Source organism: Anguilla anguilla, chromosome 13 (genome assembly GCF_013347855.1).
Source record: "Anguilla anguilla isolate fAngAng1 chromosome 13, fAngAng1.pri, whole genome shotgun sequence".
NCBI classification, from domain to species: Eukaryota; Metazoa; Chordata; class Actinopteri; order Anguilliformes; family Anguillidae; genus Anguilla; species Anguilla anguilla.
This window is the reverse complement of record NC_049213.1, coordinates 14,399,324-14,422,442: the sequence shown is the minus strand read 5'-3', so window position 1 is coordinate 14,422,442 and position 23,119 is coordinate 14,399,324. Positions and strand designations below refer to the sequence as shown.

The following is a 23,119-nucleotide window of genomic DNA, read 5'->3' as shown; positions in this document are numbered from 1 at the left end:
ATAATAATTTCATTGCTTCTATAATGCATGCTTTGATTCTGAGTTGCAAGACTGTAATATTAACCAATGAGAAATCTAACAGAAAAGATACATTTAATAAAGAATATTAAACAAAACTGAAAAATAAACACCTGTTTTTATTTGGGAAAGCTGATAATACTCTCTATGTATCAGTCAATTCATTAATGATTTTGTTTCATAAATTTTTATAATAGTGCTTATGCCGAGCTTTGTAATACTGTAACTCAAATAGGATTGGCTGTAATTAAAAATAATAATAATAATAAAAAAGATTAATCAGGATTTAATTCAAATCTATTTTGAAAGTATAAAACCAAACGGCAGCACCAGCTGTATTTATTTGAATACCACTGGCAGACCTATATATTATTAATTTAATGCTGAATGTATTTTCTCTTTTTCTTCATGTACTGTTCTTATCTTCTCAGGGACCATAGATTAAAACTGGCCTCAATCACATGTACAAGTATCCACATAGAAAATGTAACTGTATCTGTAAAAAATAAAATAATAAAAATGACATCCAATCAGTTATTCCAATGACTGTTTATATCGGTCGATATGATCTGATAAACAAGTGTTTTACATAATCATCTTCTTTCATTTTTAAATACCTAGATTTTACAGAACTGCGCGTTAGGGTGTAAGGTTAGATATTCAAAGTAAACAAGGAAACGGGACGTTTCATCACTGTTTGAAATCAGTCACTGGGTGATCACAGCGATTGGCGTGTAGTCAAACATATTGTACAAGTACTCTTAAAGAGAGGGACTTCTTTTATTTTAATTTGAATGTTCTCTTATTGAAGCCGTGGTTGAATTACCGGGACTCTTTATATGTAAATTTTCATAATAACCGGAACTTCGTAATATAAATAGGAAAATTCCCAGACTGTGTTGTCTTGCTAGAGCTAATTCATCCGAGTGGAGTGTTTCAACGAAAGCCAGTTTGCACATGCGTCGGAAGTGGATGCATCATTGAGGCTTCCCAATAATGCTCCCGGGACAGAGAAAGCAGGCACAAATGTAAGTTTATCGCAAAGTAAAAAAAGGACATTTTAGATGGTAGGCCCAGTATGTTGCTATCTTTATTGCTATATTAACTGGTACGTTTGCTTACATTGTTCTGTGAACGCTGAGACCATAATAAAAATAAGGGTGTGTACGAGTTAGCCCTCTTTATTGACTGCACAGCTTCCTTGCTAGCATGATGTCTCGATGTTTGCACCTATTCATTTTCTCCATAGTTAGCTATTTGACGAGATAACTAGTACTACATTGACTGTTTTGTAGCAAACGTTAGCTAACGTATGTGGTTCGTTGCCAACTAGTTTTTTTCTCGCTAGACAACCAGCTAGCCACCTAGCTAGCTGGGTTGTCCTGTCATTGTTCCGCTAGTTCAGTTAACTTCGCTATATCAATATTTTTCAGCTCTGAAGTGTAACAATGGTCGGTACACGTCTAGCACGCGTGATGTAGAAAACCGTGACCTCTTTTTTTTATTTGTGTCGTAGTTCACTTCGTTGCCCCGCACAAAACTTTAGTTTGTGGTTTTTGTCCAGTTCCTAAAGATGCCACGTTGGTTGTTGCCAGTTTACTTCTCTAGCTAACGTTATCCTTCTGCTGTTTAGCAGCTAGCTTGTTGTCGTGTGACGTTAATCAAAATAGAGAACATAATGTTGACTTGAGAGCAAGTCCGTGCTCGCCGGCTAACATTAGTTAGCTAAGCGAAAAATTGTTCGCCGGATAATTGTCCGTTTGTACCTAGCTAACAATGGTAACATTAGCGAGTTAATGCTCATGTTAAAGTTGTGTGCTTTTTATCCTGTTAGATTAAACGTAAGTTAATGAGAAAGGAAACAAGCGGACATTTTGAAAAATGTAAACAATAATACATTCTGGGGTAAGCCCAATGTTTTACGCTTGAAACAGACTTTTTTCCCCCAATCCATTTTGCCAGTCATACTAGAATTAGGCTGCGCATTATGTGCGTTTACATTAGGTCAGCCAGACCAGTGGATCTCCATTTGGCTTATATCGACTACCGCAACAGTTGATGATCCATGTTACAGGCTGGACAAGTCTGTTCATGTCCTGGTGTTTATGACATTATGGATATCGGAGTCATGATCATAAGATCAATGTAGGAGCTACACGTCCCAGTACACTCTGGAAAAGATACATTGCTTTAAGTGGCTGTCTTTCGGAAAATAAATGGAATGCGGTGTGGCCACCTCCCTAATGCAAATAGTGCACATCATTGGTGGAAAACAAACACACCATAATTGTGTGTGAAGGTGTTCAGTTTCCACCAAGTCATCAGGGTCACTGTTGGTGACTTGTGTCAGGTCACATTTTTTCCACAGAAATGTCATTAAGCAAGACAGCCATGAGAAATGCAGAGCGTTTTTGTGCCCATGAAAACATAGACTTTTCTTAGTACATGCATGAAACCAAACAGTGCAAGTGAAATCTGAAATCCCTCGAACACAACCCTTGCAATAAATTGTAAATCTTGAAGAAATAAAATTTTAAGAATGAAGGTATAGCTAAGACCAGACGCCAAGAGAAGTATACAGAATTACTTCCATCCAAAGAAGCCAACTTTTTCAGCGTTTGAGACGATTTTTCCTCTTGGTGGAAGCTTTTTCAGGGTCGCTCACTCTTCCAGAACGTTCCTGGGTTCCACGACCTGGTCTTCCTGTTCGCTGTCCTCTCTCTTACTGTCTGTGCATTGTCTCTCATGACCTTTCTGGTTGACTGTGGCTTTGTCGCCGGTCTCCAGAAAACTGCTGTCATCCGCAAATGCTTTTACCAAATCATGTAGCCTATCTGGAAAAAAAAAAATATCCCACAAACAAAAACACCCGACTAAACAAAAAGCAAACAATTGCCACCGCCCAAGCCCAGGATCTTTCCAGCGGCCTTTTAGCAGCCTAATAGTCAGGCAGTGGCTCATCTCTCCTCTGTTCGGCTGACAGAAGGACATTAGCATTACTGCTAACATGTCCTCTCGAGACCACTGAGCTTCTCATTCTTGGTCAAGGCCCTGCCCAGTATCTTTTTGGTTTTCCTAGTACTGACAGGAAAGCACTCGAGTCTCACCCCCCCCCCCCCCCCGACCCCCCGTGGCACTAGAGCAGCCGCGTTTGGTCGCACGGTCCATTTGAGGTCTTTGCATGTGAAAAGAGCCGCCTGTCAATTCAGAAACTGCTGGCTTGCAACCGCGACAGGACTGTCATGTGCAGTGTGTGAGGAAGCGAGAGAGAGTATGTGTGTTTGTGTGAGAGTGAGGGTGAGTGAATGAAATCGAAAGCGAGGTGGGGTGGCTGAATATACTGGGACTCTCTCACACACAGCAGCTGGGGTACTACTGAACAGGGGACAGACTTGTGGGGCCTTAAAGCAGGGTTGTGTGTAAACCTCATGTGAGACAGGCCTGGTTTGAGGGGTCCCCGGAAGGCAGTGGTACCAGACAGGCGCTGGTACACTGACCCGTCTGGGAGGGCAGGACCAGCGCACTGAAACGCAGGACAGTGGTGCCGGGAGGGGCAGGGGAGAGGCCAGAGGACAGCCCCGGGGGGACAGCTGATTTGGGGGATGCTGGGAGTTTTGATGTCTGATGGCGGCCGGGGGGTCCAGGGGACAGAACTTCGCAGGGAGGGGTCATCTCCACCCTTCACTTTGGGTAAGCGCAGCAGCGGCCGGAATGCTGGCTCCACAGAGACCTCAGTTGGTTATTGTGGGTGGTACGGGCGATGTGTGTATTAGTTTCCACCACTAAATTGGTTTTCTTATTTTGGCTTTGTGTTTATTAGTTGCCAGGGTCATATGGGAGCTTACTTTAAATGCAGCAACTGGGGTTTTATTTGTAGGCATCAGCTGTTCAGTGCCAATGAATTGTTATTTTCTTCGGATTACCTTCTGTGGCAATTGTGGCTCGAAAGAATGTTAACTGCAGACTTTGGGAACAAGTTATGTGGTCTGCTCATAATGAAAGAAACGGCGCTCAGTCATCAGACATTGCATAGTTTTTTATTCATGCAACAGTAGACGTGCAAGGAGAAGTAAGCGGATCTGATATCCGACCAGGGATTTATTGACCTTTTTGCGTCCGGTGTATGGCTAGGCTTTCCCTGAAACATGGCAGTCTCGTATATCCTTGTGGACTCTGTGAACCCAAACCCTCCTGACAGCATGCGTGCTGGCGGTGTAAGTACAAGAACGCGCGGTTCCCGGGTGACTCTGTCAGTAAAAGTGCACACTATAGGTTAGACATCTCAAGTTCATTTTACTTGAGTTACAATTGTGTCATAATAGGAAGGGTTGGGCCTAGTCAACTACAGTTCCTCAAGTTGCTGCTACGTCGCTTCTTCCATTGGACACCCCAGTCACCCACAAGCTGGTAGTTCTTGTCAGACATACGCGTCTCCTCTGAGATCAACGCTCTTTCTCTCCTCTCATACAGTGTGGCAAGCCTCTCGCTGATGTCTTAAGACCTCTGTGGTAAGGTCACACAAATAATAACCGAGTACGTTCAGGATCTGCCAGTTGGCGCACATATTTGTGGAGCGCTCTCTATTCACCGGTCTTGTGTTTGACTGACGGCTACACCTGAGTTGCATGTTCAGACCCGTCGAATGCCTCAATTGTGCTGAAGCGCTTGTGAGTGACTTCCTCTGATGTGTGTTCCTATTTCTGTGCATAGTCACGTCCAGTTTGCATGTGCGTGCAGATTGGAGGTGGTTCACTGCCTCCAATCACTGCGTGTGATGGCCCATTTTTTTCTTTTTTGCCCCCCCCCCCCTTTCATGATTTGCCTCTTGCCTGCCACTGGTGCAGACTCTAGAAAGTGCACATTTGCATGCGTTTCGCATTTGCATGAGTTCATTATTTGCCTCTTAATTTAAAAAAAAATTATTTTCTATTATTTTTGGCTGGACCGCAACAGCGGGGCCAGCCCTACAAACGCGAATGTCTGTGACTGAGTGAGTGATGAAGGTACACCATTGGTCGGCCGAGTTATGACGTCACCATTGGTCGGCCGGTCCAGCCATATACTAGGTTTTAACCTGGTCTTGTTTTATTTGGAATTTCCTGTCCCCCCTTGAATTTGGAATGTCCAGTTTGCGGACCGTGTACAGGCGTGGTCATGTACGGCTCCTGCTGCCGGCTCGGGAAGGCGAAGACAACTTGCGGTTCTCCGACCAGACGTGGTGTCAGCCAGCTGCTTCTTTTCATACCGAAGCCACAAACCGAGCACGTGCACAGTGGGGGCAGAGGAAGCCCAATCCTGTGCAGACACCAAGCCAGGGGTTCCCGGACAGCCAACAGAGGACACTCATGCAGTGAGCACTGCCGTCCCTGCCGGCTGAATACCTCTCATATATATCCGTTGGGAGAGACAAAGCCAGTTGCTTGCCACCCATTTTCGGCTGTCTGCTGCATTTGGCAGTTTTAAGTTCGAACCTAAATGTGAGCATTCGAATATTAGCCTAGTTTTGGATCCTGCGTTTTGTAATTAACATGAATATACAGGCTTTAATTTCATGCAGCGAATCATGTTCATGCACGCAAAGTTCATTTCCTGTGCGTTACTTCCTCTGTCAACAAAAAACGTTCTGCCCTGGACCCAGAGCAAGTGGATCGTCTGGTTTTCCTTGCCAATAACCTCCGGTGATACTTTCAGCTCCATGGACACCTAACGTTACTGGTCAGCTAGCCTAGCGAGCCAGTCTCTTTTTCCACTTCGTTCAACAGATCGGTCAGCTAACAATTTAGGCTAAATAATGTCCCCATGGCAGGCTATGTTTCCTTTCTGTTCTGAGGATTTTGATAAAATTGGATGATAAAAGAAGTTAAACTAAACAGAGTACGTAATTTATGTTGTTTTAGGCTACAGGTATTAGCCATTTGAATAGTTTTTGTGTTAAGAAATAAACAGAGATTTCCTATAAACAATCATTTCCCTATTATTGTGATTAATAAATGTTGAGTTGTGGCAAATTACATCCGCGGGAACATGCTTTATTCATTTGCCCATTAGGCTATAGAAACTGCAGGGGGCTCATTCATAAAATGAACTTGCGTGCGTCCGTCAAGTGAAGACCTGACGTAGAGCCACAGCTGTTTCCACGGTCAAATAAAGTCATGTTGAAATTTTATAAATCACTACTTTGACGTGATTTTCTACGCACGCGCCACACAGTTGATCTAAAATAAGTTTTGTAAATGAGGCCCCAGATGTAGTAACCCAGTATGAAAGATGTCGTCTATTCTACTGCCCGCTCGTGGAAAATAATGCGCAGGCCAGTTTAGAGGGAGCGTCACGTGCATATTGTGCCCGGCAATAAGCAGCTTATTTTTTTTAAATTATAGGCAAATGATATTTGAATATATTCAAACTCTAACTAATTACGAAAGCTAATATTCGAACTCAATTTCATGGCACTTATGACAGCCTTAGCATGGGTTGGGTTAGAAAAAAAAGTGAGCCACCCAGCTTAAATCTCTTTGAACGTTTCAGAAGCGCATTGCCGCAGGTCAGGCCGCCTGGTGAATCTCACCCGTTTGCCCTGTTCCGTTGGCGCTGACCTTTGTGCCGATTGGCGATGCCTGAGTTGATGTTGAGCGTCAGGCTGTTGCGGTTCTGCAGCGAGGCACGTGCGGCATTGCAGAGCCGCGGGTCCTCATGAGCCAAGACCCATAAATACCCAAACATCCGCCCTTTCAGACTCACTGCTCCACAGAGCCACGCGTGTGGTCTTCCGGGCACTTGGAATGCATTTACACCCGCTCTCGTTTTTGGGGGACCCAAAACTCTGGGCTCTGTATCCCTTGGAACCTGATTGCATGGGTCCCCTACCAGGGGCAGCTTTTTATGTTTTTATATTTTTCATATTTTTATTTTGGACGTCCTTTCAGTAATAATACGAACAGCAACATTAGCCCTATATACAGTGCGCTACCTTATTGAAACGAAAGCATTTAGTAAATTCACAGGAAAATTCACTTTTCCCTTCTATTTAGCCCAATTTCTCGCTTTCTCGGTTGTTGCTCAAATGGAGTCGATTGGTAATAACGGCATACAGGTCAGGCAGACGGTCAGCTGTCTCTCTCTGTTGGTCCGCTTTTAACTCTGTTGTCCCGTTGCCCCGGTCACGGTTGGCTAATCCTGCGCGGCGCCGCTGGACTTTTTCCTCAGGCATTGATTACGCGCCGCGCCGCGCCGAAGCGGCTCGTTCGTTCCCGAGCGCGCGCGTGCTAACTCCTGCCCGCCGCCGATCGCGGCGTCGCCTCGCGGGGCCGTCGGACGCGTCACCGGACCCTGAGGGATGTGACATCACGGGCCCTCCCGTGACTCAGCGGTAAACAGCAGATAAGCGTCAGACCTTCACCTCTGGCCTGGTGCCCGCCGGCTTGTTCCTGTGCGCGACTCTGAAGGCGCGCGGCGCTCCTCCAGTCAGCCCGCTCCGTAGCTACAGCCCGGGTGCACACGAGGACATCCTCCAGAGAAGGGCGTATGTATGTATGTCTCACTGCTCCCTTGACTTTACATTGTTCTTTTTTATATTGCGCTTTATATTTTCCCGCTCTTCAGAGTGGTCGTGTTCTTGCCCGTTTGGTTTAGTTGTGCATTTCGTAATGTCGTCCGCTTGAGGTCGATGACCCGTACAGCAGCGGTGGGAGTAAACTTCGCATCCGGAGAAAGACGGAGACGAGCGTTGGCGCTGAACCTCGTTTGGACGGCTTAATGTTTACCGTCGAAATGTGGCGGAGCGGTTTTTGGCTCGCCGCCTTGCGCGTTCGTTCTTTCGCGCTACGGTGACCGTGTGTCACAGCCGCGGTGCACTTCACCGTAGGAGAGCAGACCTGTGTCACAGCCGCGGTGCACTTCACCGTAGGAGAGCAGACCTGTGTCACAGCCGCGGTGCACTTCACCGTAGGAGAGCAGACCTGTGTCACAGCCGCGGTGCACTTTACCGTAGGAGAGCAGACCTGTGTCACAGCCGCGGTGCACTTTACCGTAGGAGAGCAGACCTGTGTCACAGCCGCGGTGCACTTTACCGTAGGAGAGCAGACCTGTGTCACAGCCGCGGTGCACTTTACCATAGGAGAGCAGACCTGTGTCATAGCAGGGTGGGAACTGGGTGCTTTGAGCTGAACTTTATAGCGTTTTTCACAGCAACGTCGCCGTTTGTGTCACACTTTATTTTTGGCGAGTGGCTGTGACTTGGCCTTTAGTCCAGTGTAAATATGTTTGCCTTTGGCTTCGCATATTCATTATTATAGAGTTAATAATCAACCTTCCTTTGAAACAGAATGCAGACAGTCTGGACAAAGGGATCTCAAAAACACTTTAAAGAACAGGTTAAAGTGAACACCCAGTCATGTTCTCTGTCACTCCCCAGGTAGTTTTCTTGTGAATGGTTGGTAATCCTACATGTAGGAGCTCAGTGATGTCACATCCTTTTAAATTGGAGCGTTTTGGGCGTAACACAGACCCAATTAAGGCCACAAATGTCCAGATGTTGCTGATTACAGTCTTTGTAAAATAATTGGCCTATTGCGGCCAATACATACTGATGAAATGGCAAAAAACAGGCTAATTGATAAAATCAATGCGAGAAATGCTGATAAATCCTCGGTGAACAAGGTTCAATTTTCTTATTTTTTGAACCTTGTTCACCGAGGATTTATCAGCATTTCTCGCATTGATTTTATCAATTAGCCTGTTTTTTTTGCCATTTCATCAGTATGTAGATTGGTGGCCATGTTGAATTCTTGCAGAATACTTTTTTGTTCGCCATAAGCATCTAAGAGAATAACTGCTGCTTTGCGATTAAAGACCGTCTAAAATATATGGCCTGTAGCCTGTTACATATTGTAACCTTGATATGTCACCATAGTAACTATCTGAGAGGCTTTAACCAACTCACCCAAAGGTCTCCCTCACCTTAGGGAAATAGTTGCCATGAGAGACGTACTTAAGTTTGAAACGTTAAGTTGTTTTGTGCAACCGGGCACAGAAGTTTCTTAATATTTTTGTAACCTATATTGCAATGTGTCAAAAGCATAGCTGTCTTTGAAATTATACAATTATTGTCGTGAATGATATAGTATCGCACACCCCTGCTCTTGTTAGTATTTCAGTAGATTAGTCATATGGTTGTTATTTTTTTAGAAAAAGGGGAAATGAGACGTTGTTTTACTGTGTCAGTTGAGAGGGCTGTGCTGTCAGTTGTATGGTGGGGTGAACACTGGCTGTCCTGCTGTGAGTTTGCATCTTGCCACATCTCTGTTGGGTAAGCAAGTCTCCAGTCTCTGTACTGAGCGCTTCACCCTGGCTGTTCTGGCTTGTTGTTCATCACCTTTCTCCTTTTTCTTCCCTCCCCTGCTCCTCCTCTCCTCTATGCCTTTCCCTTTCTCTCCCTCTCCTCTGTCCCTCTTCATTCCCTCTCCCTCTCCACCTTTCTCTTTCTCTCCCTCTCTCTTCCTGGCCTGTCACATTTTTGCCCTCTCTTCTCTCTATCTTCATTCTCTCTCCCTCTCCCTCTCCCCCCGCCCTTTTCTTTTCTCTCCCTCTCGTCTTCTCCTCCTCACCCCCCCCCCCTTCCCCTCTCTCCTCCATGCCTGTCCCGGTCTCTCTCTGCTCGTTCCCTCTCTCACTCTTCCCCTCTCTCCTCCATGCCTGTCCCGGTCTCTCTCTGCTCGTTCCCTCTCTCACTCTTCCCCTCTCTCCTCCATGCCTGTCCCGGTCTCTCTCTGCTGGTCCTCTCTCTCGCCCCGGTGCAGTCCCAGACCATGAACTACGTGGGCCAGCTGGCGGAGACGGTGTTTGTGACGGTGAAGGAGCTGTACCGGGGGCTGAACCCGGCCACGCTCACCGGCGGCATCGACGTGATCGTGGTGCGCCAGCCCGACGGCTCCCTGCAGTGCTCGCCCTTCCACGTGCGCTTCGGCAAGCTGGGCGTGCTGCGCTCCAAGGAGAAAGTGGTGAGCGCCTGAGTCCGAGTCCGAGCCCGAGCCCGAGCCTGAACCTGAGCCCATCTGCCAGCCCACTGCTGCCTTCTTATGCACAAAGGCGTGTGGAGTTACCCACGGACTGACTGTTATGGGTGGAGTGTCTGGCTTGGCTGTTTGTTACTGGTGGACTGACTGTGTGTTACAGGCAGACTGACTGGCTGTGTGTTAAGGTGGACTGACTGGCTGTTTGTTAAGGTGGACTGACTGGCTGTTTGTTAAGGTGGACTGACTGGCTGTGTGTTACAGGCAGACTGACTGGCTGTGTGTTAAGGTGGACTGACTGGCTGTTTGTTAAGGTGGACTGACTGGCTGTGTGTTACAGGCAGACTGACTGGCTGTGTGTTAAGGTGGACTGACTGGCTGTTTGTTAAGGTGGACTGACTGGCTGTGTGTTACAGGCATACTGACTGGCTGTGTGTTACAGGCAGACTGACTGGCTGTTTGTTAAGGTGGACTGACTGGCTGTGTGTTACAGGCATACTGACTGGCTGTGTGTTACAGGCAGACTGACTGGCTGTGTGTTAAGGTGGACTGACTGGCTGTTTGTTAAGGTGGACTGACTGGCTGTGTGTTACAGGTGGACATTGAGATCAATGGGGAGCCCGTAGAGCTGCACATGAAGCTGGGGGACAATGGAGAGGCCTTCTTCGTGGAGGAGAACGAGCACCTGGAGGTGAGCGGGCTCGCGTTAGCGCGTTGGTTTCGCGGTCGCCGCGGTCCCTGGCCGGGCGTAAGCAGCTCTCCGCTTCCTCTTTCGGCAGGAGAGGGTCCCGGCGCACCTCTGCACCTCCCCCATCCCCACGGAGGGCCCGGAGGGCCCCGAGTCGCCCCCGAGCGCCCTGTGCCGCCGCAAGAAGCGCCGCCGCAAGCGCGTCCGCTCCGACTCCCACCTGCGCGAGGACGGCGGCTCCTCCTCCGACGACCGCGACGCCACCGAAACCGAAGCGCTCCGGGAGGAGCCGCTCGCCCCCATTTTAGCCAGGTCTGAGCCCCCCAAAATACATACGGTTCAAGGAGCATAGTGGACTACAAGGTCTACAGCATAGCATTATTTGCCAAGCCATCAATTAAAAACAAATGGAAACCTGTAGTGCATCACAAACGTTGCTTTATGACAGCATGCCTGCATTATAAATTATTAGTATGGGGATTGCATTCTGAATTATGAGGCTCTTTATACAAATGTTATCAAATGCACACTCCTAAATGCGCAACTAGACTGTCTTTGAGTAATATTAAAAAAGGTTGTTGGCTTTTTGGCGCGTTTGTTCTTCCTCGTCTTTTTCATGCCTAGTCTGTTTCGTATTTCAATGAGGCCGTGAGATTTATGTGAAAATTTACCATATAACTGTTTTATGTAGCAAAGCCCACGTCTTCGCCCTGAATGGGTGTATGGCACCCATCGAGAGGCTGGGCTTGGGCGGGGATGCCTTGTTGCTGAAGGGATAATGGCTAATTTTGCCCGCTCTTTCCTGTCCCCGCAGCAAGTCTGTGTACTACTCCATCTGCGAGGAGCCGTTTGAGGGGGTGGCGGGCGCCCCGGCCCGGGACGTTCACCCGCACTCTGACGGGGAGTGGTCCCCCTCCGAGAGGTGAGCTGCAGAGTCACCCTTCTTCCGTCCTGCCCCGACAGGTCTCTCTTTTTTAACATTTCAATCTTTTTTTTTTTTTGCAATTCAGTCTTTTAAAATGGATGATTCTCTTACTTTTGAGACTTCGGCTACTAGTTTGTAGAAGCACAAGTCTGCTTTTGCACAATAATGTAGAAGCAGATTTTGATACTATCTTTATATAATCGTGTTTTCTAGCGTAGTAATGATTTTTAACTGATTGCATTGGGCACTGATCACTGTAAATCTGACACTGATCATTGTAAAAAAATAAAAAATAAAAAAACATTAGTGTGGGATTTTTTTCCCCTTTCATGTTCTCAAAGATTGTTCTGAGCGGTCATTATGGACATCAGGGTGATGCCGAATAGTTCTGAAATACCACCCCAAAGACTTCAGGGGCAGTTTCTGTTCAGTAAAATGTCAACTTCACTCAAACTGATTCATCCAGAGTTCACCTCGTAAAGTGTGAGTTCACACAGTGAAATTCAAAACCTCCTGCGGAAACGTAAAAGCAGGCAATATGTAGGTGGCGCTGCAGAACTGAGAGAGCCCTTGCCGTTATAGACAGCTTACCCTCGTTACCCTGACGACGGGGCTTCCTGTGTGTCTGCTCCGCAGTCTATACTGCGACCGGCCTCCTTCCCCCAAGAGCGACTCGGAGCTGCTGGTCAAGCCCCAGGAGACGGCCGGGCCGCAGATGCAGTGGCACTGGGGCGGCTTCCCCAAGGTGAGGAGGGCCCGCGCCCAGGGGGGCTCCACCACCCTGCAGGTCTTCACACTCAGAAACAGAAATCACGGGCGCAAGAATCTCCTCAGCATAACATTTTTAACTGGGGTACCTGGGGCTAGGCAGTATTGCTTTTATTTGAGTTTTTTTTCACGTGCCCTCTGAAGTTTGGGCGTTTACTACTGGACCAGGTATAATTAAAGAGGAAAAGACAAAAAAGGGAGGCAGTGCACCCATGATGGCACTGATCTGTATTGCAGTAAATAATTGTTGTTGCAGTATGTCGCCCTGCCCTAAAATGAACGTAAATGACTATTTTTCAGTGATGGTTTTTTTGGTTCTCTTGATAAAGCTTTGGGTTCTTTTTTTGTTATTTAACCAAAATGGTGCCCTCAGAAACCGATCCTGGGTAAGAATTCACGTTCTACACAGAAGGGGATTGGAGTTGAAAAGTGCTCCAGTTTCACTATTGAAATAGCCTGTTATAGTTGTTTTTTGGTCCTCGAATTTGAGGAAATGGGACGTTGAAAGAACAAAGTCCTCGAATTGGTGCCATGCTTAACTGTGAACCCTGTTGAAAGCTCATGATGAAATACGATAAGTAAATACGATTTATTTTGGTTTCATCGGGAGGGTTTTCTTTTAAGGAGTAAAAACAGTACACAGAGTTCTTATGTAATCTTGAACCTGTTTGTTTAAGAATGCATAGTAGACACTATAAGATTCTCTGCTATGCAGTATTTATGCAGATTGGTGTTATGCTTCTTTTACAAGGCTGTTTCGGTGTCTGTCAGACGTACATCTGGCATCCTTTGCAATAGAAACAGGCATTTCACGTATTACAGAGTATATTAGTGCTTAGGAAGTAAAGAATAGCTGATTCTTGCTGTGGTCCCTTCAGAAACCTTTGTTGCACTCCACATCACCCTGTCCTTTAAGATTTCTCAGTCACCGGTGAGGAAGTGCAAAGTAAAAATTTTGTGCTGCACTGTGGGCACAGAATGGCACTTTATTTTCTCCCCTGTCCTTTCGGTGTGTGAGATGTGATGTGTTTGTCTGCCTCCGCCCCTCACAGGTGTGTGACAGGAGCGAGAGGAGCGAGTGGACCCCGGTGGAGGTGCAGCGCTCCTCCCCCCTGCCCGTCCCCCTGCCCTGCTCCCAGAACACGCACTTCCGGACCATCCAGCGCCAGGACTCCTTCGACATGGACCCGGAGCCCGGGCCGGACGGGGGGAGCCAGGGGGGAGGCGTGACCGTGATCCGCCCCGAGCCCCGCCCCGGCACCGCCCACTGGGAAGCCCCACCCACCGAGGAGCTGCCGGGACCCTCCCACTCCACCCCGAACCAGCCCCCGCCCCTCCCGGCCCAGGACCCCTTGGAGCCCGAGCTGGAGGGCTCCCTCCTCCTGGAAACGCAGCTCCCTTCCTCGGAGGGGGGCGCCGAATGCGCTGTGGACGGGGCGGCCCCCCCGGGACCGGCTGGCTGGGAGGCGGAGAGCGCGGGGCAGGGGGACCGGGACGCCGGGGGGGTTGTGCTCTGCCTGGGGGCTGGGGGGGAGGAGGAGGAGGAGGAAGAGCAGGGCTCGACGGAGGAGGCGGCTCAGGCCCCCTTAAGCGTAAGCGACCAAGCCGAGGTCGTCAAGGTGACGGACTCCGCCCAGGCCGGGGAGAACGAGGTGCAGCCGGAGAACCAGGCCGGCTCGGCGGAGGCGGCAGCCAAAACGGACTCACAGGAAAAAAAGAAAGGTAAGCAGGGACACAGGAGAACAGGCAGTCCACACCGGTCAGCCCTAAATACGGAGCCGGTGGGAACAATCCCAGAGCTTATTCAGAGCTCTCTGCCATTGTAGCTGATGCATACAAAATGTGTACCTTTCATCAAACAGAGATATGACCAAGGGCAACTCTGTGGCTACAGTCCATGGCAACCAGAGATTCCTGTAGTTAGAGAGAGCAGAAGAAAACATAGAGATTGACCATTTTCTATTGAATGGCTGACTAACATGAATGATAAATTAATTAAGTTGAAATGTCCTCAATTCAAATTTAAAGCCAAACCTCACTGATCGCGATTTGAAACGTATTAGCTTGGTTCTGGACAACCGGTGTAAAAATTATTCTCTTGTTTGGTAAATATAGGTATTTGATCAAAGCACCAAGTCCATTTGCCTAAAATGTGTTTGAGAGGTTGTTGAGTTGTGGTGTTGTGCTGCTCTTTGGCACAGGTAAAAGAAGCCAGCACCTGGGCCCCTCTGACATATACCTGGATGACCTGTCTAACCTCAACCCGGAAGTGGCAGCCCTCTATTTCCCTAAAAGGTACGCGGCTCGTTTCCTCTTCCTGTTAACCTACCCCGCAGCGAGAGAGAGCCGTTTAGCTGGAGTGAACACAGCCCTGGTAGTAACGCCCGTGAGGGCCGGTTCTGCATTGAGACTAAACGCGCTCGCGCTGAAGGCCTGCACGCTAACGAACCCGCCCGCTTCCCGTTTCCCGTACGCAGCGAGGCGGAGGCGGGGTCTCGGCCGGGGGCGGAGCCGGGCTCCCACTCAGGAAACCAGTCCCCGCAGTCAGTGGGCAGCGGGGCGATGGACAGCGGCACGGAGTACCTGTCAGACTCCACGGGCGACCTGCTGGACGTCACCATGTCCCTCTGCGGCAGGGCGGTGGACACCAGCCACATCAACAAAGGTAGCGGCGCTCTGCTTCGTGGTTTAAAAAACAAAATGGCGGCTGCTTTGCTCTCAGATTCAGATGCGTATTCAGTTTATTGGAAAAGCCATGGCTGTACATTGTAACTTACATTGCTTAAGACTGTGAAAATGGCAACAACACCAAATTAACAAATAGTTTCATGTACTGTAACCGTATTGTTGTGGTAAAGACAGTAATGGTAATGGCAATCATGGTAACTGTACTATTACCATAGTTTATAATACTGATGAATTAACAGATTTCTCTCTCACTCTCTCACACTCTCTCTCTCTTTAGAAAAATTCATGGAGCACATCGTCAGTTTTCAGGATTTCGCCAAGAACCCTGGGATTATTGAGGACCCCAATCTGGTCATCTGCATTAACTCAAAGCAAGTATTTTGCGTGCGTACGTGCGAATTTGGGAAAGACTATACATGGCTGAAGAGAAGCCACAATTATGAAAGATCAGTGTCTGCTAGTCTGTTGATCAGCATGATTGTTTAGTTGGTTTAAATTCTCTTCAGGTTGTGTTAGAATTGACCCTACAATAAGAAATTGGAAAATTTTGTAGGAGCAGAATGCATAATGACAAGAAACCAGCCCTTCAGACCATCTCGGCTTGCCTTCTAGTGCTAAATATTTTCACCTTTGCCTCATTCTTCACCCCCTGGATAATAATGGAATAATTTAATAAAATATCTTGGGAAAAGGTGTGCATATCCAGTGGATTCTCGCACACCCCCTCATTTACTGTAATATTGAATCTTTCTGTTGTGCAGCTATTATAACTGGGCTGTGGCTGCTCCAATGATCCTGTCAATGCAGGCCTTTCAGAAGAACCTGCCAAAGGTACTGATATTTTTATTACTACTTTTGCAGTGCTTTAGAAAAGATTTCAGTATGCTTTTTTTAAAAGACATGGCCAGTTTAATTAACTTACAATTTCAGTTTGAATTGTCTTGTGTGTAATTATAAACTGTGTGTATTTGGTTTAATTGAAATGCATTCTTGTGACTTCAGTTGTTACGGTTAATTTTCCTGGTTCTTGAATCTGAATGATCTCTAGAACGTTCCGTGGTGTCGTTTGGCTAACCCCGGTTCTGCCTCTGCAGAGCAGCATAGAGCAGCTGGTGAAAGACAGGATGCCCAAGAAGTCTGGGCGCTGGTGGTTCTCCTGGCGACGGAGAGACATGGACACTAAACAGGTACGCGGCGGGGGCTTCCTTCCAGCGAGAATCACAACCCTTCATTTTATAGCTGGTTAAGCTGGTTCTCTTCTCAGTTTTGCATTTAAATCCTGAACGCAGGGAAGTGCTGTTTTGCGTTTCTTGCGGGAAATGTTTTGACCTTGCTGTAGAAAAAAATGTGTAGCTTAGGAGTGCTGCGCTCAGAAAAATACTGAAGATAATAAGCTGTACGATCATCCGTTGAATTTAGTGAATTCACAGTTTTAGAATATTTTTTTTTTATGAGGCTGATTCTGCTGTTGGGATTTTTCAGCTCCAGTTACAGCAGACCAGTTCTAAACTCGGCCAGCAGGGGGAGCAGTTGGGTGCTCTGGCCTCAGACCAGGGTCCGTCTACCTTAAAGTAAGCAGCACCTTAAAGCTCTTTCTCAATTCACATTCGCACTCCTTCCACAGCTGCGACAAGTCTAGCAGGTTCTGTGGCAATCCCACCTCCGCTGCTACGCTCCTTCCAACAAAAGCTTGTGTTTGAAAGTCACATTCTGAATTGATAACATTGTCATCTCTGGATTGTACAGGCCTGCCTCTGCTAGGTGACGTAAAACATCAGGCTCTGTTAAATCCTTAGTAACCGCTTGACAGCGTTTTGTGATGGAGCTGTGTTGTCGGAAAAAATCCTTTCTTTGTTTTTGTGGCGTGCCGGTGTGCGTACAACAGTGATTCATCCCACGAGAAAAAAATCTCCAACTTGGCGTCACATTGGGCAACAATTTTTTTTAAAGAATGCATTGGCCCGCCAGCTGTTTGAAAAGCCCACACCCGGCTTTTAGAAATGACAGCCTCGCTGTTAGGCGCAAGGGGCGTGTGCGTCGTTGCCGGCGGCGTGCCACGCCCGCCGACCGCCGCTTCGCCAAAACGGCAGGCGTGGCACGACGTGTCGTCATCCGAGATGCGGCGAAGCTCCCTTTGCCTTTTTTGCCTGAGGTCGTCCTGGTGTCGTCGGTGTTCCGCTCGGCGCGCTGGCGGTTGGCTTTGCGCTCCTGTGCGTGGTGTGAGCCGAGGCGTGGAGCTGAAGCGCTGACGGCGAGCCGCGTGTGCGTTCCTCAGGGGGAAGGCGGCTCAGACGTCCAGCGAAGACGACGGCGACTCCGGGAGAGCGCGGGAGGGCAGCTCGCCGGAGGCTCTGTCCACCGCGCAGTGCATCAGCCAGATGTACCGCAAGTCCCTGCGCCTCACCTCCGAGCAGATAGTACGCCACTCCTCACTGCTTATGTACTGCTCATCAGCGGTCTGTAGTACACCATTACTTACCGTGTATCTACTGTGCACCAGCGGTCTCTAGTACACCATTACTTACTGTACATCAGTGGTTTCTAGTACAGCTTTACTTACTGTACACCATTGGTTTCTATTACACCATTATGTACTGTACACCAGTGTTCTCTATTACACCATTACTTACTGTTCACGTACTGTACATCAGTGGTTTCTAGTACACCAGTTGGGGCGACCTGCACCTCAGCCTGCATTTTTGTCGTGTTCAGGAGCGGCTGAACCTGCGGGAGGGGGCCAACACGGTGGTGTTCAGCGTGACCACTCAGTACCAGGGCACCTGTCGCTGCGAGGCTGCCATCTACCTGTGGAACTGGGACGACCAGGTCGTCATCTCCGACATCGACGGCACCATCACCAAGTGAGCGTCGCCGCGCGGTCGCCCTCCGCCACCGCCCCCGCCCCCGCCCCGGCGGGAAAGCGCATCGAAGTAGCGCAGCGGTCTGGCAAGCGGACATGCGACTCATAGGCCTCAGGTTCAATTACAAAATGGCGGAGAGATATTACAAGTAATTTGCCTTATCAATGGGGTAAAGATGTAAGCGTTTGTAAGATGCTGGGATTTTCCTAGCAAATGAATGATGTGAATGTTGTGAAAGAGAATTTTCTGGAGCGTTGATTGTACTGGAACTCAGAGCATTGGTCCATTGACGAATACATAGTTTTAATGCAACACTGTAACTGCGCTTGCCTGTGCATGCGTGTTCAGGTGCTGTTGTTAACACTGCCGTTGCTCAACACAGGTCGGACGCCCTCGGGCACATTCTCCCTCAGCTGGGCAAAGACTGGACCCACCACGGCATCGCCAGACTCTACCACAAAATTCACCAGTACGTCGCAGCCCTGCGCCAACATAAACTGGCTAAATTTATCCGTAAAAGATTGTTGAAACACACTTTTTTTTGGACGGTCCAACAGCGTAGGTCTGCACACCAGACTGATTCGTATCTTGGGTAAACGGTTGTGTGCTGGTTGGGGGAGGAGGGTTGAGCGTTGAATTGTGTAACTAACTGTAATCGGCCTTATGCTGACCCGCGCCTCCTGTAGGAACGGCTACAAGTTCCTGTACTGCTCCGCGCGGGCCATCGGCATGGCCGACATCACCAAGGGCTACCTGCAGTGGGTGAACGACAGAGGAACCGTCCTGCCCAAAGGCCCCGTCCTGCTGGCCCCCAGCAGCCTCTTCTCTGCCCTGCACAGGTCAGCCCCCCCCCCCCCTCCCACCCCCCCAACATGACCTCCTGCTCGGCGCATGTTCACGCACACGCTGGGTTAGTCTGGAGTAGGGCTGGGCCCATGGGGGACGCATCGGCCTGTCTGCGATGCGTGACTGCCATCGGCGATGGTTTGAGAGATCGACATGCGAGGTGGTCGGTGTGTGTCACATGCCGTATATGGTTTTTTCTGTTTAAGTGCTTCGTGTGCGGTCGAACCTCTTTAGTATTCTTTGCATGTGCGGCACACTGAAGAGGGCTGTTGCTGAAAAGCCTGCGCTTAGCGTGCTTCATACGTTTATGCAATACATTTTCAGTTTGAGTTTTCTGTCGGTGTATTTCTCTAGATTGTGATGCAAGCCGTGGGCCTGCCTGGACATTGTTCTTAGCCTGCATTGATACCAACTAGCTTTCATTGTAGGTCTAATTATATCATATTACTCAGTTCTGCCCCATAGCCCACATCTCTTTATCTGCATTTGAGAAATGAGTAACAGACACATTTCTGAATGGTATAATAAACATTCTGTCTCAGAGATTGCTGGAGATGAATACACAGATCAGACCTGACTTAAATAATCACAAACTTCCCTTATCAACTGCCAAAAAAAAAAATATATATATCAAGGTGGAATATTTACCGGGGGTTACTGGGAAGGGGGGGTGTTTTCCTCTAGTTTTCTTGCGTTGCATGCTGGGGCTGTGGAGAATCGTTTCTAAACGCGGGCCTGTTTGCCGCAGGGAGGTGATCGAGAAGAAGCCCGAGGTGTTCAAGGTGGCCTGCCTCACGGACATTCGGGACCTCTTCAATCCTCACAGACAGCCCTTCTACGCAGCCTTCGGAAACAGGACCAACGTAACTGCCCACTGCGGACAAACCAAGCAGCCTCATTTCCACCGCGATTACTGGAACATTTTCCCTCAATAGGCTGTGGTCAGAGTTAGCCTTCACAGTAGATTGGGCTTTATACCTTAAACTTTCCCCCCTTTAGTGTAGGCTAATTTTGACTATGCAGTCTAATGAACTTCAGCAGTTAGAAAAAGTTAAGATTACTTGATTGACAAGGTATAGATGGGTGCTGTTTGTACCATTTTTGTATTTTGTAGCGTTTGTATTTTTCTAAACACTGTAATGTCTAATGAGGTTAAATGAGGCATTCTTTTATTGTTTTAAACAGTAATTCTTCCCTATCCTTTCTCTTGAAATTTTAAATTTATGTCAAAATCAAATAATGTGTAGTATTTATAGCCCTTCAAAATCTCTGCAGTGTCCTCCATTTTGTTGCAACGGAGTCTGTAGCGGTAGGGTGGTCATTTTAGAGGGCTTTGAGGGAAACGTTTATGAACTCCCACATTCAAAAATGTACGTATACGTTTAAAAGCATTTGTCTTTATCTTTGCGCTGTGAGAAGCGTTCTCAGTGCAGCTGCGGGTGTGTCTCCTGTAGGATGCCTACGCCTATAAGCAGGTGGGCGTGATCGAGGCGAGGATCTTCACCGTCAATCCCAGGGGGGAGCTCATCCAGGAGAAGACCAAAGGAAACAAATCCACGTGAGTAATCCGCATTTCCTCTCCCCTTGAGTATCCCCAAAAGTTCTCACATTTAGAAATCAAGAACTTGGAAGTATTTGAAAATAACCAAATTACGAGAAAAGTACTTTTTTCTTTTTTCTGTTTTCTGATGCTTTTGATCTTTTTTGTTTGACATGGTTAAATGCCAAAAGTACTGGGACAGCAACACATTTTTTGTTGTTTTGGCGCTGCACTCCAGGTCATTGGATTTGAAATAAAATAATTCATAGTGCATTACATGACAGACATTTTTAGCCGATGCTTTTATCCAAAGTGACGTACACAACAGTGGTACATAGTATCCATTTATACAGCTGGATATGTACTGAAGCGATTCAGGTTAAGTGCCTTGCTGAAGGGTACAAGGGCAGTGTCCTCCCTGGGAACTGAACCTGGACCTTTTGGGTTAAAACCTTTGGGTTGCAAGCCTAGCTCCCTAACCATTATACAACACTGCTGCCCAGGGACTCAACCTTTGAATCACTTCTCATCGTGTTGAACTCAAAGTCCAATGAGCCACAGACTGTCAGATCTAATAAATTGAGGGAATTAATTACAGTAATTTACCAGTTACGTTTGGTCCCCCATAATGGGGGGAATATGTATAAAAAGAGCTGCGATTCCTACACGGTTTGCCAGATACGGATGTAAATATCTGCAAATGAAATCTGAATGTCTGCACTTTAACCTCATATTCGTCATTTCATTTCAAATCAAAACAACAAAAATCGTGTCACTGTCAAAATACTTATGGACTGCGTAGTGTTTCTGAAGGCGTGTCTCCTGTCTGCGTCCGTGACAGGTACTCCCGCCTGAGCGAGCTGGTGGACCACGTCTTCCCCCTGATCGTGAGGGGCAGGACCTCCTCCTTCGACTACCCCGAATTCAGCCACTTCTCCTTCTGGAGAGAGCCCCTTCCCCCTGTCGACCTGTCTGCCCTGCTCTAGTCTCAGTATCTGCCCCCGTTCCTCTTTCTCTCCGTCTCCTTCATCTCTGTGCTCTTTTCTTTCTCCCTCTGCTCCTTTCTAATCTTTTCACACATCTTTCTCTCCCTGTTTCTCTTCCACCCCTTTCTCTCTTGCTCTCACTTTTTCTCTCTTCTGCGGTCTCTCTCCCCTCCCTCCCTCCCTCCCTCCCTACCTCTCCCTCTCCTTCACGGACGGCACTATAAATAGAGAGGGTTCCACAGAACTCTTGCGCGAGGGGTGCTCTGCAAACCCCCGGCCTGTAGCCGTTTCTAAACGAATAGGCGACTGACCAAAGACGAAACGGACGAGCCAAGCGACGAAGCAGACGAACCTCTGCCGTCTCCCTGAAACCCTTGTGGACTTTGGGACCTGTGACCAAAGCCAGAGGCGGGGCGGGTAAAACGCTGGTCCTGCAGTAGTATCCTGCCCAGGCGCCGCAAGCGACGTCAGGTTTTCTGAAGCCTCGTACCGTGTGACCTCATTCTGTTACCCGCGGCCTTGCCCCTCGCACCGCGCGAGGAGGACGCCTATTTGCACTAAATACTGACATTTTAGTGATGTCTCAAAGTAAGGGCTTTTTTTTAAAGTGCGTGTTTTAAGGGAACTGGAACAATATCGGGGACCCCCACACTGTAACGACCGAACGGAGAAGCTGGCACGTAATAACTAGCTTTCTTTTTTCTTTATTTTTTTTATTTCAATGTGCTTTTGGGCTTTATATTTAAAAAAAACAAAAAACAATTAAGGTTATGTAGCCTGTATAGTTAAGTACTATGTTGGTTTGTATTGTGAAGCTTATAATAAATTGTGTATTTATTTGCAAGGTTTTGAAATGGCCAAATATTTCCACTGGAGTCCTCACAGAAAACAACTGAAATGTGATTTTAGCCTTTATTCTGAATGGTGTTCGAGCTGCGTTTAAAGATCCAAGCGGTTTGGGTGCCGTCATGGGAGGGAACTGTCATTAGTCAGCAGTCAGTATGGCTGGTCCCGACGGTCATCTGACTGAATGTCTTGTTTTAGACTTTATTTCAGCGATTGAAAGTTCCACTTGTAGTGATGCAAACTGCTGACTAAAGGAAAATGAAAGTTGAATTCATTATTTCAGCAGTGCTCAGATGAAACTTTTCTGTGTAAGTATATACCGTTCCCAGTAAATAAATACTGTGTGTATTATTCTAACAAATATTATTTTATACTTTTTTTCCCCCCTATTAAAAAAAATAAGAAAAAAATAAATCAATGCCTTGTCCTACCTAAACCGTTCAGAAGTGAATGTGAGATCAGGGCCGTGGTGGGCCTGCAGTGACACAGGGAACACTGCAGGGGGTGCCATCGGTCCTTGTGACGACTCAAATATTTGAAAATTCATAATTTAGTCACATTGAAAATTCACAATCCAATGTTATGAGCGCCAAGCAGAATTGCATTTATTTTCTCCAGCTTTATAGCAATAACAAAGTTGCATAAAATAAGTTATACATGGTATAAACAGTAATATTCATATTTTAATATAATTAATACTTTATATAATTATGAATGTATTTTTGTAAATGCATCATTTTCAGAATGACAGCTCTAACCAAAATGACAAGTGTAAAGTCTATAGAATCGTAGTACTGCGATTGGTAAGGCAACTATTTGATGGACATACACCATATGACCAAAAGTGTCAGGGGCTGTTCTTCATGGTTTGGGCTACACCCCTTAGTTCCAATGAAGGCAAATCTTAATACAATGGTATTCTAGATGATTCTGTACTTTCAAC

General features: G+C 47.4%; 1 protein-coding gene across 3 annotated transcripts; it reads left to right on the top strand.

The window, feature by feature from the left end:
* Nucleotides 1–617: 617 nt before the first annotated feature.
* On the top strand, nucleotides 618–22,590 carry LOC118211519 (phosphatidate phosphatase LPIN2-like). 3 transcript variants are annotated; one of them, XM_035388788.1, is made up of 20 exons: nucleotides 618–1,046; nucleotides 9,816–10,016; nucleotides 10,624–10,719; nucleotides 10,808–11,028; nucleotides 11,531–11,638; nucleotides 12,278–12,386; nucleotides 13,462–14,131; nucleotides 14,611–14,704; nucleotides 14,887–15,074; nucleotides 15,375–15,468; nucleotides 15,859–15,928; nucleotides 16,192–16,284; nucleotides 16,580–16,668; nucleotides 17,373–17,514; nucleotides 17,810–17,958; nucleotides 18,341–18,427; nucleotides 18,645–18,797; nucleotides 19,553–19,667; nucleotides 20,259–20,362; nucleotides 21,186–22,590. In XM_035388788.1, exons 2-20 carry the CDS (start codon nucleotides 9,825–9,827, stop codon nucleotides 21,328–21,330), a joined length of 2,919 nt encoding a protein of 972 aa, XP_035244679.1. In that variant the 5' UTR covers nucleotides 618–1,046; nucleotides 9,816–9,824; the 3' UTR covers nucleotides 21,331–22,590. The 3 variants fall into 3 exon arrangements, with proteins under 3 accessions (XP_035244679.1, XP_035244680.1, XP_035244678.1); XM_035388789.1 differs by lacking the exon at nucleotides 618–1,046 and adding an exon at nucleotides 7,416–7,544; XM_035388787.1 differs by lacking the exon at nucleotides 618–1,046 and adding an exon at nucleotides 7,429–7,548.
* The last annotated feature ends 529 nt before the right edge of the window (nucleotides 22,591–23,119 follow it).